This window comes from Gymnodraco acuticeps, unplaced genomic scaffold (genome assembly GCF_902827175.1).
Source record: "Gymnodraco acuticeps unplaced genomic scaffold, fGymAcu1.1, whole genome shotgun sequence".
NCBI lineage: Eukaryota > Metazoa > Chordata > Actinopteri > Perciformes > Bathydraconidae > Gymnodraco > Gymnodraco acuticeps.
This window is the reverse complement of record NW_022990133.1, coordinates 15727-34078: the sequence shown is the minus strand read 5'-3', so window position 1 is coordinate 34078 and position 18352 is coordinate 15727. Positions and strand designations below refer to the sequence as shown.

Here is an 18352-nt window from a genome sequence, read left to right as displayed (position 1 = left end):
ATGACCGGCGGGGCTCCCCCGTGTTAACTGATCGAGTAGCTAAGCTAACCTGTAGCTGCTCCACACTCACAACAACTTCATACAGACATAAATAAAGCAGCTGTATTCGCCATACATACATACATACATTTAAAACGGTGTACACAAGCATTCATCAATGGTTTGGAAAGTGGCGCTGTACCTTCCTTAATAATATAAAGGCTTGTATTTGCGTGCATTTCCTGTTCGGAAAGTGGCGCTGTACTGAGAGTGGAGGGGTAGCGCCTGCAGGCAAGCTCCATGGAGCTGTCAGCTCCGGACTGCGCAAAATGCGTACATGAAGCGCTTACGTCATGAACGCAATAAATCTACCCTCGTGGGGGGCGCGCTCATGTGATTGGCTTAGAATTGAGGAGACATCTGATTGGCTATAGATAGAAACAATTACAAGTACGAATCGGCTGACCGTCAGGGGAGTCTCAAAAAACCCACACACGAATGCACAGCGATCCGTGCACAGAAAGCTGTTTGTGTTTGCAGGTGCAGAGGTTTTAAACTGAAAACAAATATGTGAGGATCAAAAATACACATGTAAAACTTTTTTCTGTATTTGGATTTTATTTACATGTATATGAAACGGAATACATTGTGTGTGCATTGAAAAACACAAGTGTGGATCCGGAAAATACAAGTTTGAATCCTTTTGCGGATCATGAAATACAAGTGTGAATCCTTCTGTGCGCATGTGTGTATTATGAGACTGTTCTGAGCCCATACCACAAGGGGGCAGCACATACTCACAGCACATACACTTGAAATAGGGTCGAGTCAGTTTAAAGAGAGAACCTATGCTTACTCATCCAGAATAAGAAATACAAAATTACAATGTGACTGATTTGATTGAAGTTGAATGATTTGATTTAGCATCAATGCTCATGGGTGCAGTGCCCTGTATATGATGTGTTTTCATTTAGCTGATGTTTTCCTCCAAAGCGACTTACCTTCAACCACGAAATTACAAACTCAAAAATCAAGCATCCTGTAAGTTAATTAGCTTTCAATAAGCCAAAGCATTTCAAATGAATTAGTGTTAATACTGCCTGCTTTAACACTTGTATATCTTAACTTGCCTTTTGTGTATGCTGCTACAGATTGTTTACCATTGACGTTTTGTATTTAAAGGTCCCATGTCACGGCCATTTCTACTGATCATAATTCCATTGTTGAGGTCTACTAGAATAGATTTATATTGTGCAATTTTCCAAACTCACATTGGTTTCTCATATCTCTGTATAGTATTCACTCTCTGTCCTACACGGCTGGAGCTCCTGCCCCCCCCCCCCCCCTCCCTGTGAGCCCATTGGCCGCCTGCGAGACAGCGAGACACCGCGAAACCCAGCCCGAAACACACATCCGCAGCCTGGCTGGGAGTTTGTGTGTGTGCCCAGGCTGAGTTCTGCGGTGTCTCGCTGTCTAGCCGACCCCACACCAGTGAGCCGGCTCAGTCTCCCGCTCCTCGCAGCAGCGAGCCTCGCAACGTCCCGCCGAGTGTGTGAGGAAGTCCGCGGATTGGTCCAAACGTAACGGCTACGCGGACGTAACGTAACTGCGGAGCCGTTACGTTACGTCATTATCCCCGAAATACGTCACAGAACCCAAGAAGCAAACAATGGAAAAAGAGAAATCTCCAACTAGGCGTTCTGGGGCAGCACAGACAGGTATTTCCTGTGTTAGAGTTTTACTCGCTGCAGGGTGTACTTTGAGGGTTTGTGACTCTGCAGACCGTTTACATGCAGAGAAAACCTTCATAACAACAAGGGGACGGGTGATAACCGGAAAAGCATGACATGGGACCTTTAACTACCTTGTGCTTGCCTCTTATTTAATATCTTTGTCTTCTCTTTTAGTTTTTGACTTGTAAGAACACTGTATCTTTGCTTCCCGGAATAACAAAATTCCAATGCCATTTCCAGCGCCATCCTATCAATTATAACATTATGTTGTCACTCATGTAAACAATCCCCTCAGTCCGCAGGTATGTGTGGTGCGCCTCATCAGCGATACAGAAATGAGGCGATGACCTCTGCGCTCCGGGGTCAAAGTCGCTCCCTCACAGTTCCCCTCATAACGTTCTCATTGTCTGAAATTTGCCAAACATTCGCCGGGCTCAAAGGCAGCAGCAGCAAGCAGCGTGTCCCGGCGTCCAGCATGCTTCCATTACTGCTCCTCTTATTCGATTAAATGTACCCGGACCCGGTCCAAACCCACACTGTGCATAATCTCTTCACAGATGATAGGCGTGTAATAAAAAACACATTTAACATGAAAGGATACCTTATGTGAATGCGTATAATTATGGATATCAAAATACCATCATTTGTTTAATTGTGAGGGCCTGCCAAGAGGTATGTAATTGCTTGAAATAAATATGGCTGAAATTGGATTGCAGTGTCTGAGATCTGACCTGGGATTAGGTTTGGCATGAGGCCGGGGTCAGGGCAACTTCCTGTTTAGCTTGTGTGTGTTATAGCCGATCGAGTGGTGTGGGAATGAGTCTTAAATAGTGGAAATGAGTTAGCATCTGAACACTTTTGGTATCCTGGTGTTGAGGTCAAGAGTTAGTTTGTATGTGTCTTTGTCTGGATGAATGAAATATAATCTGTGGATAGGTGATAGGCTAGAGGCGGGACATCTCTAAGCGGTTGACCAATCACAACAGAACCGGCCAGCTAACCAATCGGAGCAGACTGGGCTCTGGTTTCAGACAGAGGGTGAAAAGAGGCGCTGCAGCACAGACAGTATGAGAAAAATAAAGAGCCTTTTGAACATCAAAGCATGGAGACATGTCCCAGTAGAGACACTACATACTGATATGAACCTGAACATCAGCAGGAGAGGACTCTTTAAAGTAGAGACACTACATACTGATATGAACCTGAACATCAGCAGGAGAGGACTCTTTAAAGTAGAGACACTACATACTGATATGAACCTGAACATCAGCAGGAGAGGACTCTTTAAAGTAGAGACACTACATACTGATATGAACCTGAACATCAGCAGGAGAGGACTCTTTAAAGTAGAGACACTACATACTGATATGAACCTGAACATCAGCAGGAGAGGACTCTTTAAAGTAGAGACACTACATACTGATATAAACCTGAACATCAGCAGGAGAGGACTCTTTAAAGTAGAGACACTACATACTGATATAAACCTGAACATCAGCAGGAGAGGACTCTTTAAAGTAGAGGACACTACATACTGATATAACCTGAACATCAGCAGGAGAGGACTCTTTAAAGTAGAGACACTACATACTGATATACACCTGAACATCAGCAGGAGAGCACTCTTTAAAGTAGAGACACTACATACTGATATACACCTGAACATCAGCAGGAGAGGACTCTTTAAAGTAGAGACACTACATACTGATATACACCTGAACATCAGCAGGAGAGGACTCTTTAAAGTAGAGACACTACATACTGATATACACCTGAACATCAGCAGGAGAGGACTCTTTAAAGTAGAGACACTACATACTGATATACACCTGAACATCAGCAGGAGAGGACTCTTTAAAGTAGAGACACTACATACTGATATGAACCTGAACATCAGCAGGAGAGGACTCTTTAAAGTAGAGACACTACATACTGATATAACCTGAACATCAGCAGGAGAGGACTCTTTAAAGTAGAGACACTACATACTGATATACACCTGAACATCAGCAGGAGAGGACTCTTTAAAGTAGAGACACTACATACTGATATACACCTGAACATCAGCAGGAGAGACTCTTTAAAGTAGAGACACTACTACTGATATACACCTGAACATCAGCAGGAGAGGCACTCTTTTAAAGTAGAGACACTACATACTGATATACACCTGAACATCAGCAGGAGAGGACTCTTTTAAAGTAGAGACACTACATACTGATATACACCTGAACATCAGCAGGAGAGGACTCTTTAAAGTAGAGACACTACATACTGATATACACCTGAACATCAGCAGGAGAGGACTCTTTAAAGTAGATACACTACATACTGATATACACCTGAACATCAGCAGGAGAGCACTCTTTAAAGTAGAGACACTACATACTGATATACACCTGAACATCAGCAGGAGAGGAGTCTTTAAAGTAGAGACACTACATACTGATATACACCTGAACATCAGCAGGAGAGGACTCTTTAAAGTAGAGACATACATACTGATATACACCTGAACATCAGCAGGAGAGGACTCTTTAAAGTAGAGACACTACATACTGATATAAACCTGAACATCAGCAGGAGAGGACTCTTTAAAGTAGAGACATACATACTGATATACACCTGAACATCAGCAGGAGAGCACTCTTTAAAGTAGATACACTACATACTGATATACACCTGAACATCAGCAGGAGAGGACTCTTTAAAGTAGAGACACTACATACTGATATACACCTGAACATCAGCAGGAGAGGACTCTTTAAAGTAGAGACACTACATAATGATATACACCTGAACATCAGCAGGAGAGGACTCTTTAAAGTAGAGACACTACATACTGATATAAACCTGAACATCAGCAGGAGAGGACTCTTTAAAGTAGAGACACTACATACTGATATACACCTGAATATCAGCAGGAGAGGACTCTTTAAAGTAGAGACACTACATACTGATATACACCTGAACATCAGCAGGAGAGGACTCTTTAAAGTAGCGACACTACATACTGATATGAACCTGAAAATGAGCATAATATGTGTCTTTAAAAGCGGTAATTGCCAACAACTAAATAACATTAGCCGCCTTTTAGCTTAGCAGTGATTACGTGAAGTCATGTGACCATTATGTAGTTAGTTTATAACCTAACGTTCACTTTTGACTAATGGCAATTGTTTTTACGCTTCACAAATCATAAAGTGCTGTTAATATGTGGAGATTGTCCTGCCAAACAAAACGTAAAAAATAATATTGCTTTTAGTCAATGCTAACTTCGGTGTTGCATTAAAACAATGTCATTATTTCACCTCTGTAAGAGAGAGGGGTGGATTCATATTGACAAACTTTATTCAGCCAATACAATAAAATATAACAATGCAGTACACATTTGATGGATAGTCACCATAACAGGCAACAATTAACTAAATCATCACTTAATTTAATTGACGGATGTGTCGTTAGGTTGGCCTCTCATGCACTTGATTTCCTAATAGGGTTTGCATGGTCTGTTATGAAACTTTAGGAAATCCCAATAGTATAAATACCAGGGCATTTTGAAGTTGTTTTGGTTGTGGAATAAGCTTTGGCATTCATATCCGAGTGAGGTCACGTTACTATTACTGATAGTGGGCTGCAGTATGAGTGGCTGGCAGCGAGTGTGTGTCTCTCACTGTCCCCAGAGGTCAGCCAAGAAGTTGTTCTGGTTTATTATAAAGCAGGCCTACAGTATCAGCAGAACAGGTGCTGGGCCTTAATGATCCCTGTGGGAACTGGATTTCATCTTTGATTAATTGGCATGTTAACAGGAGAAGAGTTGTCCTAATAGCTTCTGGTTGCCAGCCCTGCGGAAGTTTTTTAGGCTGGCGAGAAAGGGAAGAGGGTTTAAAAATAGACTCCATCAGGGCACGATGGGAAAAGAGCTGCCATTGCTTTCCCGACAAAGCGATTTGCAGTCTCTAATCAAGAGAACGGAAACTTTTTATCGCATTTCCCTTTACAGTATAAGCCGGCCAGTTCCGACACTGTGTGTGTGTGTGTGTGTGTGTGTGTGTGTGTGTGTGTGTGTGTGTGTGTGTGTGTGTGTGTGTGTGTGTGTGTGTGTGTGTGTGTGTGTGTGTGTGTGTGTGTGTGTGTGTGTGTGTGTGTGTGTGTGTGTGTTAACCATCTTAACCCTAACCATAACCCTAACCCTAATTACTGTACTTTAAATTACAAGTCGTTTGTTATCATATGTCCCTTTCAATAAATATATCTTGTTTCCTTTTACTATAATCACTAGGGGGATTAGGGGCGGTGGTGGCGAAGTCGATAGGGACTTGGCTTGGCAACTGGAAGGTCACAAGTTCAAGTCCCGGCAAGACCAAGTGCTACCGAGTTGTCCCTGAGCAAGGCACCGTTCCCCACACTGCTCCCCGGGCGCCGTTCAAAAATGGCAGCCCACTGCTCCTAACACAGGATGGGTCAAATGCAGAGAAACCATTTCCCCACAAGGATTAATAAAGTATATATAAAAAATAATGTGTTTGATCTCAACCTCATAAATTGCTAAATAACATGTAGTGTAAAAAAACCAACATATTTGAATGACTAGCTTGCTGCATATACATAATACAGAGAATGTGTTTGACATCTCTCCCTAAAACAACGTGAATGAGACAGAAACCAAAGTAGTAACCGAGAGATTTACAACATAACTTTAAGGTGAGAGTAGGAAGTTGTTGCAGAAGCAGTATCCTAACCCTAACCCTAATCACTGCACTTTAAATTACAAGCCGATTGTTATCATTGTTGCATATGTCTCACAAAAACTCACCTCTTCAATCTGGCTTTTAATGTGTGATTGTTTTTGTATTATTTGACTTTAACTTTAACTATATATTTATTTGTTGTTCCTTCCTTTTCTTTTCCCTTCACTATATCTGTAAAGCGTCTTTGAGCACCTGTAAAAGCGCTAACAAATTAAATCTATTATTATTATGTCCTTTTTAACAAATATGCGTTGATCCCCTCGTGTGTGTGTGTGTGTGTGTGTGTGTGTGTGTGTGTGTGTGTGTGTGTGTGTGTGTGTGTGTGTGTGTGTGTGTGAGATGAGATGAGTTTCTGGATTAAGATTCGATCATGCATGTGAAATGTAAATACATTAATATTTGCATTTTGGAAGAAAATTCCTCCGACTTTTGGATATTATTCAGATGATACTTTACATTAACATGCAGTACAGCATGAGTGAGGCTATACGTTACCATACAGATGTGGAATTGAACGTTTATTTACTTACTTTTTTAATTTACTTACTTTACTTTAAGTATTATGTAAAAAAAATTAGGGTACTTATACCTCCATTTTGTATTTTCATTTCATGCTCCTTCATGTTTCTACTCCACAATGTTATTTGTGTTCTCTCCGTATAGACAGTTATTCAAATTAGCTCCAACTTTACCAGTAGTGACATATCAATGCATCAGTAAACATAATCAAAAGAATGTGATATGTTTTTCAAATGGGTAATTTCCCTTGGCGAGTACTTTCATTTTTGGTACCTTTATATTTTTGATCCAAGTACTTTTGTTATTTTACTTAAGTAGGATTTTTCATACTGGACATTAAAGGTCACCTCTCAAGCTATTTTAAGGCATATATTATGGGTCTCTTTGATGTGTTTTTCTCAAAATACAAACAGATCATGCATTTTAGAAATCCCTCATACCCCTCTATTCCAGCTGTTAGAGAAACGCGAATTTTGGGTCCTTAGCTTGAAAAAAAAAAAGAGGAGGCGGAGCTAATGCCTGATTTATACCGGAGATAAAGTTAAATTCTGCTGTGATAAAACGCCATCCTGTTCTAAACCACATCAAGGATTATTTCTGAAACAGTATGGAGCTCAAATGTTTTTTCTCTTGCAGGTTTATGACAAGGTGAGTTCCTTTTTTTATTTCCTGCTTTTTAAACACGTGCTCTCCAGTACAGGTTAGCTCTGAGTGTTAGCGAGGCTTGCTAATGTAAACAAAGACGAGATTACGTCCAAAACACGTTAGGCATTGTTTCTGATAGCAACTCTCTGTGGGACGATTTGACGTCATATCGGCAGCAACTCTGTATCCGCTCGTTGTTCCCCGTTTTTAAAAGATTTGGGTACGGAGGAAAAGAGACAGGGTTTTATTTTCTGACGCTGCGTGAGTTCCCAGACACACCGGGGACACATATTTATGTATAAAAGACATCAAAAAGTGCATTTTGCTTGATAGGTCCCCTTTAACTTGTACTTGATTTCTTCTTCAAATGTTAAATATAATGTAAATAGGACTTATTCCACTACTGGTTTCGCATGTTGTCTATTGCACTATTTTATGTCTTTTATTTTGTGTTAATTGCATTACCGGAGGAGTTGAGACAGATGTTCATGCCAAAACATAGCCGTATTGAGCATATGAAAAATAAAGCCTCTGAAAGACTTTGAATAGATTTAGGAAATTACAGAAAAGTACAGTAAGTAAAGCACAAGCAATGCTATAAGTTACAAGATGTTATTATGTAGGCTATAGCCTAATGTAATTGCAATCACTTGTTTCAGCAGCATCCGTCGTGCAGCTCGTCTCAAAGTAAAGTCGTCGTCCCACCTCTTTCAGACGTGGTATGTGACATTTGGGTGAGCTGGAGGTCACCCAGAGGTCAGTGCGTGATGGTTTTTCTCTGTGAATAGTTGACAGAGCATCGTTTCCTTGAATAGATGACACTGCGGTGTATTTATAGACATTTGATGAAGCTCTGGTGACCAGTTGACAAAACGCACCTTCCTTTATTTATAAACCGTGGCAGTGTATCAACACAGAATTAAAGGATTATTGCATGAGGTCCATTGTTTCTCGGGGTGGCCATTATCAGGAGTCACTGAAAACATCACGTACAGTAGATCACCGCGACACCGTTGGAGATTCACCAGAGGCTCATGGGAAAATAAACAGCTCCATAGTGTCATAGAAATAGCTCAGAGTGAAACTAGTCCATCTGCTGCAGAGAGAGAGGGAAAAAAACTCATGCTGATTTGAACAATTCCCGGATTTTGTGCGAATCAAATCTGCGCTTATTTTCCTGTTTGGAGCAGATGTATACCAAACAGTGGTGACCCCCACTCTCCTCTCTCAATGGGGTCGGGGTGATTTCTGCTTCGAAGTGGAAACTCTTCAATCTCAAACATCAGCGGGAATGTCAGGAATTCAATTGTGTGCCGGCATTGGGAAACCTGCAACCTGCGTGTGACACGACCGGCCGGGGCGCATCGCCGGGGCCCAGTGGAGCGTGCAACTGTCATCAGGTACCACATAAGAGTGTGTGTGTGTGTGTGTGTGTGTGTGTGTGTGTGTGTGTGTGTGTGTGTGTGTGTGTGTGTGTGTGTGTGTGTGTGTGTGTGTGTGTACTTTCGGTTCAAGTTTTTTCAGTGCACGTCGACACACAGAAAAACTGAGGTGACTTGAAGTGTATTATGTCAACAGATTTCACATTTCACTGTATGAGGTTAGTTGAAAGCAATACTATTAAGTTGAACCTAATATTTTCTTATTTGAACTTCAGATTATTGCTTTCAACTAACCTACGTTGACACAATACATTTAATTAGTCAAAGTTTCAGTTTGTCAGTGTGTGTGGGAGTGAGCAAGAACAAGTGAGGGTCAAATGTGTGGAGCGTACAGACTGTCATCCAGGTAAAAGTGTGTGTGTGTGTGTGTGTGTGTGTGTGTGTGTGTGTGTGTGTGTGTGTGTGTGTGTGTGTGTGTGTGTGTGTGTGTGTGTGTGTGTGTGTGTGTGTGTGTGTGTGTGTGTGTGTGTGTGTGTGTGTGTGTGTGTGTGCACTGAAAACACTGAAACATTGACTCTAATTAAATGTATTATGTCAGCATTTCACATTTCACTGAGGTTAGTTGAAAACAATAATATTAAGTTGAACCTAATATTTTCTTATTTGAACTTCATATTATTGCTTTGAACTTACATGTTGACACAATACATTTAATTAAAGTCAAAGTTTCTGTGTGTGTGTGTGTGTGTGTGTGTGTGTGTGTGTGTGTGTGTGTGTGTGTGTGTGTGTCAAAGTGCACTGAAAACACTGAAGCGTGGACTTTAATTAAAAGCATTATGTCAACAGATTTCACATTTCTCTGTATTAGGTTATTGAAAGCAATACTAAGTTGAACCTAATGTCTTTTATTTAAACGTAATATGATTGCCTTTAACCAACCTAATACAGTTAGGGGAAATATATTAACACAATACATTTAGTTAAAGTCAACGTGTGTGTGTGTGTGTGTGTGTGTGTGTGTGTGTGTGTGTGTGTGTGTGTGTGTGTGAGCAAGAACAAGTGAGGGTCAAATGTGTTCCTTCTACAATGAGTTGACCTCATTCGTCTTGTTGATTATAATCTGTCATCTCTGAGAGCACAACAAAGGATACAATCACGGTTATTCAGCGGAAGAGAAGAAAGAAAGCAAAGCCTCACGAAAACCTTTTCACCTCGAAGAAAAAAATTGAGAATTTACGGGGACATTTAGGCATTTACAGGTTTCCATATAACACACTTAAGCGTCAAGCTGTTACATATTTGGAAAGAGCTGCAGTTACTGTTGTGTGCTATAGGTTGGTAATTAGGTAAAGAAATTGGAATTGTGTTACATTCACAATAAGGTCATAACAAAATCTTAATGCTTAATCAGCTGAATGCTGCAGGACTATGCCGACAAGTCCTGTTTTATAAAAACCCATACATAAAAACATGTATCATTAATTTAGTTAGTTAGGGAGTTAATTTCCCCTTGTGGCATTAGGTAAATACATTAAAACCATGGGAGGAGTTCAGATCTTGTACTTGAGTAAGAGTAGAAGTACTCAGATATTGTACTTGAGTAAGAGTAGAAGTACTCAGATCTTGTACTTGAGTAAAAGTAGAAGTACTCATATCTTGTACTTGAGTAAAAGTAGAAGTACTCAGATATTGTACTTGAGTAAGAGTAGAAATACTCAGATATTGTACTTGAGTAAAAGTAGAAGTACTCAGATCTTGTACTTGAGTAAAAGTAGAAGTACCAGAGTGTAGGAATACTAAAAGTCCTGCATTCAAAATGTTCCTCAAGTGAAAGTAGAAAAGTATTCTCATCAAAATATAGTGAAAGTAGCGACAGTAAAAGTAGTCGTTGTGCAGATTGGTCCATTTCAGAATAATATATATGATATGTTTTATAATGATTGATCATGAAAGTGTTCTCAAAGCTGGTGAAGGTGCAGCTAGTTTGAATGACTTTGTATACTGCAGGGTAGCTTGTGGATTTACTCCAGGTGGAACTAAAGTCTGATTCAACACTTGATTATATTTCACATCATTCATCCACATCTGTGAAGTAACTAAAGGTATTAAATACATGTAGTGGAGTGAAAGTACACCATGTACCTCTGAATTGTTGGTAGTAGAAGTACAAAAATAAGTAAAGTCACTCAAAATTGTATAAAGCACAATTGAGTAAATGTATACTTAGTTCATCACTGATTAAAACTAAAACATCTATCAGTGATTTTCGTTTCAGTTAATATTCTTAACACCTCAGTATATTTAACTCACATTCAGGCTGAAATGCTGCTTTATACAGATCGTAGAAGAAGAGCCAGCTCGCTCTTATCTGTGCGGCCGCTCAGACTTCCTGTCTGCGGGCCATTGTTCGCGGCCGACCGGCTGCACTGCGCAGATGCACACCTGCCGCACCCGAGTCCATCTGAGGAGCAGGACGTTATTTCGATGTGCGATGTTTACATTTTGAATGGTTCATTTCTAGTCTTTTGATTTCTCTAATGTACATTGCCTTGTCTTTTTTTGCTGCTGCAACGCAAACATTTCCCAAATTGGGATCAATAAAGTATTTTATCATGTGTTCTTGTTCTTTACGTTAGGTTAAACAAAAAAGAGCATATAAATGTGTGTATTTATGTGTTACCTGAATGGATGACCTGATTTAAGTCCAGGAGTTCAAAGATGGTAAGCTTTAAAAACAAAAAACATGTTAATTTCAGATGCATGTCCTATAACAAGCCTTTACTGATTAACATTTATTTTAAATATTAATGAACCCACAACCATGTATTATATAGGCTTATACATTTAAACTGCACACATGTCATTGTTGTCATTCTTTTATTTTACTTCCTTCCTTTTTAAAATGTGTTCTTGATGTTTTTTTATTTTTCTTTCATTCTTTTTTAGAAAGTTTAAAAAGAAGAAATACAGTATATTTGCGCCCATTTTGCAACTTCATTCCTCTTGCTGTGTTAATGCATGTGTCATTATACACCAAAGCAAATGACTTGTTTGAGTTCAACCTACTTTGCAACAAATAAAAGTATTTTTAACAAAAAATTGCAAATGTCATTAATAGTCCTAATTTGTACACACATCGAAAACTAAAAGCAAGACGAAGTTAATCCTTGGTCTGATGATTTGTATATGTTTATTTTATTGTACTTTTTTAGTTGTGTGCAATGCCTTGTAAACACACTGCTGTGACGACACTATTTCCCAATTTGGGATCAATAAAGCATATCTAATAAAGTGCCAAATCAACCACCACGAATTCTGGATTTTAGGCTATTGACATGCTAATGATGCTAATGATGCTAATGATGCTAATAACGAAGAAGCTAAACGTTATGTTCTGAGACTAAGTCAATACTTTTTTAAAGCAGCCTACGCCTTACATTACAGTCATTTAACCCTCTCCATGTTTGTGTGTGAAGGTTGGTTACACTCACCGGAACATCATTTATTTTAAACACTTGTATTTATTATTTTTGGAGGAGTGTTTAGAATACACTTGCCTTTCAAACGCGCCCCTTATCTGCTCGCTGTTTACAAAACATAAATGTGAGGAAGCAGAGAAACACATCATCAGCTCCTGCTCCGGGTCTCATGGAGGACCAGTGCTCAATAAGCTGTACTTTCATACAGCTTATTGTAAAGGAACACGGAGTAAAAAGCGTGTTTGCGCCGCTAATGCATCCTGAAGCCTGGAGAAATAACGCTGCACTTCTCGATTATTCATCCTGGAAAAAGTATTATTCCCGAGTTTGCATGTGACTTTGGTTTCATGCAGAATTTGGCTGCACGTGATGCGAGATTGAGCCTCTTATAATAACTGCAGAATTTGAGTGCGTTAAAAACCAGTCAGCGAATGCGCCTAAAATCACCGTCATATATTGTTGTATGTGTTTTATTACGTCAGTGGTTAAATCTATTATTACTTTTGTTTTATAATAGATATGAATAATTCATAAAATACACCATGAGCATTTCATTCTTCAAAAATTGGACTTTGACCCTTTGTGTGTAAAAAATAGAGGCACATTTTAAATATATAAATCTGTATTTTTAGTTATTTTAGAGTCCACATAATAAAAGGCTATAAATACACCAACATTTATTTGACCAACATAAGAAATATCGGTATTAAATAACTGTCATTTGTATATTTTTTCATATGAAAAATGTCCATATTATAACTTTTTATTTAATTGAGCTACTTCATTTAAGTCGATGGTTTTAAAGATAATTAACTTGGGTTAATTAAAAACCCTTTCAAATGCTGTCTCATGTCCCAACAAGCCTTCATAACTCTAATACCAACACACACTGAACACATATGTATTGTAGGCTTATCTGCCGAAATAACCTACACATATTTTTTTGTAATTCGTTATATTTCCACTTCTATATTCGCTTCCGTTTTAAAACGTAATTCCCTTCACTGCGCATCGTTACAAGCCAAAGCGTAAAACCTTGTTGACCATGACTGAACATATTGCAAACGTCATTAATAATCCACAATTGCTCCAAATAATGTGTCATTTTAACTCGCGTTGTCAGTGCCTTGTAAGGGAGTGTGTGTGTTATTCTACGTTGGGTGATGAGCCTGTGTTTGACAGGGTGAAGGAAAGTGTGGAGACATTTAACTCCATAATCTAATATCTGCAATGATCCATACATGAACAAGTCCTATTGTGTAATTGCTCAGCTCTTACAACAATCACTGTGGTGGTGTCAGAACAGTAAACTCAAACATCAGAGTGGGATCCAGATGTGAGCAATAAGTCGCTGTGATAATGTGAAAGTGATTATGAGAGGAATGGCCTGAGATCAGTGGGTTCCTGAAGGCGTCTCAACATGTCTCTTTCATCAAGAGGCTAAAAGTCTTTACGTGAGTCACACTCAAACACAACAGAGGAGGAGGTGGAGCTGTTTTTATATGTAACCCTCAACAGATGACTCTCTGTGTCAATATTAAACCACTCTTTAAATCAGAGGATGAACTCCCATTCGTCTTATTTTGAAAACCCTAGAAAGCGTTTTAATGACCGCATGTAGCATTTTGCATCCATGTATTTATACACTTCCGGTCTTTGTTGCCCGGATTTCCTAAATGATTCTGTAATATTTAGAGTTAACTGCATGAACGTAATTACTTTTTTACTTGTTGGCAGCCCTGGAAAAACTCGGAAAATCCTAATTAATAAGGGCGAATTCAGGCGGATTTCGGAAGTCATTTTTATTATTTTTATTTTGTATTTGAGGCCTATTCTTTATTATTGCTGTCCCTTTACAATATTATTATTGTTGCTGCTGCTTATTGATTGTTTTTATTGAGAGGAGAACGTGATAAAACATGACAGTATAACCTCTTAAATTCGTGCTCAAAATCACACATCCAACGCAAATTACAGATAAGTTATGGTAATAACTTTGCCTTTATTTGACAGCAGTGTGTATTCTTTGGGCATACCCGGGACGGTCTTAGCTTCCCTGCCTCGGCGTTTTTCCAGGGACACGGCTTCAGTTCTAAATTACATTATTGGCAAATGATAATCAATGTATACAAGAAACATAATGACTGATATTAGCTGTTTAAAATGATATACTAAGTTATGAATAACGGCTATACGGCTGGGTGTATTTGTAGAGCAGTTGCGCAGAACCTGACATATTACAATATATATTAAATAGCCCTGTTTAACAGAACAATTATCAATGATATTATCTTTGCACATTATTATAATTACTATAATTACAATTATTTGTATTATTATTATGTTTAAATGAGAATTGAACAAAAATGGGAAATCGACCTAATTGATTGAAGTAAATAGCAAAAACAAGGCCGTGTGCAATTATTACATCCAATAAAATACATATGACTATTTATAAAGACCTACATAATTTAATCGGACATCTTTCGAGATAATTGCACGCCATAAATAATAAATGCTATTAAATATATTATTATAACCCTGCATAAACCCCAAACAAAATACTGTAATATTTAGTTTACAATGTATTACTTGTATACTGCGTTACCTTCAGATATAGTGCCAACAGTGGTTATCTCAGCCTATAGTATAAAACAGATTACTTCATGACCACTGCATTACTTTTAGAAATACAAGTTTATTAAGAAATTCACAAACCTAGAAAAGAGGGGAAAGTGCTAATTAAAATGAAACATGGCCCCAACATGAATGAGACAAATAAAGCTAATCACGTTTATAAAAAAACAAAAATAATAATCAGAAAGATTTACAAAACCTGGCACTGGCTGGCTGGCGTCATATTGGAAATGATATCATACATTTACACTGGGATCAAGAAATATGAAAACCCTGAATTGGCAGTCTGGTGGATTTCTATCCACACTTTCACCTTTAACCCAACAAAGTTTACAACCGTGTCAGGGTGAAGTTTCGGCCTTCTCAATGCAAGAGGGCTAAATAGAGCTCTGATTCAATCACATATTAAAGCACTGAATTATTTAGGGCATCAAGTTTCATTTGGCAATGGTTTAAAAAAAAAAAAGCCGTGCGTAAAGACGAGAGAAACCATTACGCACAATAACACAGCTGAAGCAATATCAGCAATGTCTATCCCCGTGGAAACTCTTTCCAAAGGCACGATTATGACTACAATGCCGGGTTATTACAGCCATCAGTCCAAGTGTAATTCAGGCGCACGAAATGGTTCCCAGAGTGTGTGCAACCTGATGTGTCCTGATGGCTTCTTTACCTCCCGGTTCCGTTTTGTAAAACTGTCCACTCGAGCTTACTTTCCCATCGATCGGCAGGACCCGAGCAGCGCGTCAAAAATACTCTTGGTTCTTTTTTGAAATCACAGGAATTACCTCACTCTCAGAGTCCTCATTTTTTTGTTTACACACAGACCATTTTTGGTAAGCTTTTAAATATCAATCCTCGTGTGTAACGCCGAGTGTTTGGACTCGTGTTCCCAGTAAGAGCAGTGCATCATGGAGAGCTCCGCGGGCTGGCGGGAGCAGGCGAACTGAAGGCCGGCTCCGTTACTGGAGGAGACCGAGGGGGGAGCCGCGGAGGCCGGGCTCAGCTGCTGCCCATGGTGGGGGTGCCCCGGGTGGTGGTGGTGACTCATGCCGTTGTAAGAGTTCACCATGTTGGGCAGCGCCATGCTCTGCACCCGGGAGTACGGGTTATAAGAGGAAGGTGCTGAAAGACCCTTCACGTTCACCGGACTCACGTTGCCGCTGGCCATCTGACAGGACGTGTAGGACATGGGAGGAGGCGGCTGACCGAGCGACCAGGAGTTGTTCATGAAGCTGGATTGCAGGTACTTTGGTGGCGACAGGTAGCCATAGCCGTCCCCCCCGAACAAGGACTTCCCGGGCTGGAAATGCGTCGGTGGAGGTCTGAACGGCCGTTTCATTCTACGACGTCTCCGGTAGTTCCCCTTCTCAAACATGTCCTCGCAGGCCGGGTCCAGCGTCCAGTAATTCCCTTTCCTCTCCCCGCCGCCCTCCCGAGGAACCTTGATGAAGCACTCGTTGAGACTCAGGTTGTGTCTGATGCTGTTCTGCCAGCCTTTCTTATTCTTCTCGTAGAAGGGGAACTTGGTGATGATATACTGGTAGATGCCGGACAGCGTGAGGCGCTTCTCGGTGCTCTCCCGGATGGCCATGGCGATGAGAGCCACATAGGAGTACGGAGGTTTCTGGGACGGGTCCGCTTTCTCCGGGACTTTCTCCTGGACCGGCTCCTCTTTGGGTCGCTCTTTCTCCTTGGTGGTGTTGGTGTCGTGGGTCATTAGAGTCATTGCGTCATCCTCTGGGTTTTGGTAAGTGGCCATCATTGCGCACACCAAACCAAAACAAGTCCAGTTCAAATGGCGAAAGCAAACCTTTTAAATGTATCCTCGATGCGCAGAACGATGTGTTGCAGAAGCTCAGGATGCAACTGTTCCAAATTACGCGCAGAGAAATCTCTTATTTTGCTGCTCAGTGGGTGACATTCACCAGACCGTCCTCTCTCTTCAACGGGGATTTTTCTAAACTGGTTTCTGATGGAGGCGCTACCCAAGTTGTGGTTTGTGACTCTGTAAGCCCAGCCCTTTCCTCTTTTTTCCCCCGGATCCACTGACAGGCTGCGTTTGCTCCAATGATCTCCGTGTAGCGACGTCGTGATTTGTGTGAGTTCCGCCTCTGGTGGTTAGTGAATGAAAACATAATAATAGGCTGTTTTTAAGATGTTGGGATTCCGTTTTTTTGTATCGGGTCGCTATGAACATTACATTATGTGTGCATTCAAATATAATAGAAACATCAGAGAGACAATTGCATAACATCTTAGCTTTGTGGGAAGCAAACGGAAAAAAGAACATTTAAGAAATTGAAGAAATTCATCTTTGATATTTTCGTGCACAATGAAATGTGGTGAATGAAGTATTTATGTATAGTCAAAGTAGTACCACACAGTGTAGAAATACGCTATTATAAGTAAAAGTCATGCATTTAAAACCTAACATAAGAGCATCAAAGTGACAACCTTCTGCAGAACAGCCCATTTCAGACATGTTATCTTATTGGATTATCTTTGCATTATAATGTGCAACAATAGTGCAATAATGCATTTGAATGAATGTGCACATGCAATAATACATTCATATTGAAACTGGTAAAGGAGGAGCTTTTTTCTTCAATATATTATTCAGGTAAACTTGTGAATTATCTGACTATGAATATAAAATAGCATTTAAGCTGTGAAGTAAATGAACATATTTCCCTCTGAATTGGAATAGATCAAACGAAAACACTCAAGTATAGGTTTAATATTGTACTGTTTGGAATAAACACTTAAAATACAAATGTAAAATAAATTAGGTGCCCAATAATTATACCCATGTGTCATGTGAAATACAGTTTACTCGCCATTCCTCGACAGATATGTTTTCCACACAATTGGTATTCAAAAAAGATATCCAAATATATTTGACTATAAGCTCAGGCAATAAGGCCCTCACTTCCTGATCTCAGACTGAAAACTACTCCTTTGCAGACACATCTCCAAGACAACCTGGAGAGGTATTGCTGCTTAATTAGCTCGCATACAGGGGAGGGGGGAGAGAGAGTGCATGGAGAGTATTCATTTCTGCGGCCACCCATGAGGGTCCCCTTGGCTTTCTCCGGAGTGTATTTCCGTGCAGCAGAGTGTGTGTGCAGGTGGAGCAGCATTGGTGTGTGTGTCATCACCCTCAGCCGGGCCGCAGCAGCTGAAGCGCGGGCACAGCCAGCCGTCTCTCATCGCGCAATTACCCA

At 40.1% G+C, this 18352-nt stretch overlaps 1 protein-coding gene across 1 annotated transcript; it reads right to left on the bottom strand.

Annotated features, from left to right (window-relative positions):
* Window positions 1–15166: 15166 nt before the first annotated feature.
* Window positions 15167–17101, bottom strand: LOC117546552 (forkhead box protein L2-like). The gene has a single exon (XM_034216766.1). It carries the CDS (start codon window positions 16888–16890, stop codon window positions 15970–15972), a length of 921 nt encoding a protein of 306 aa, XP_034072657.1. The 5' UTR covers window positions 16891–17101; the 3' UTR covers window positions 15167–15969.
* Between the last annotated feature and the right edge of the window lie 1251 nt (window positions 17102–18352).

What these genes read in the sequence shown, in the direction of transcription:
- LOC117546552 (XM_034216766.1), bottom strand. Translation starts at nt 16,890, where the DNA reads ATGATGGCCACTTACCAAAACCCAGAGGATGACGCAATGACTCTAATG.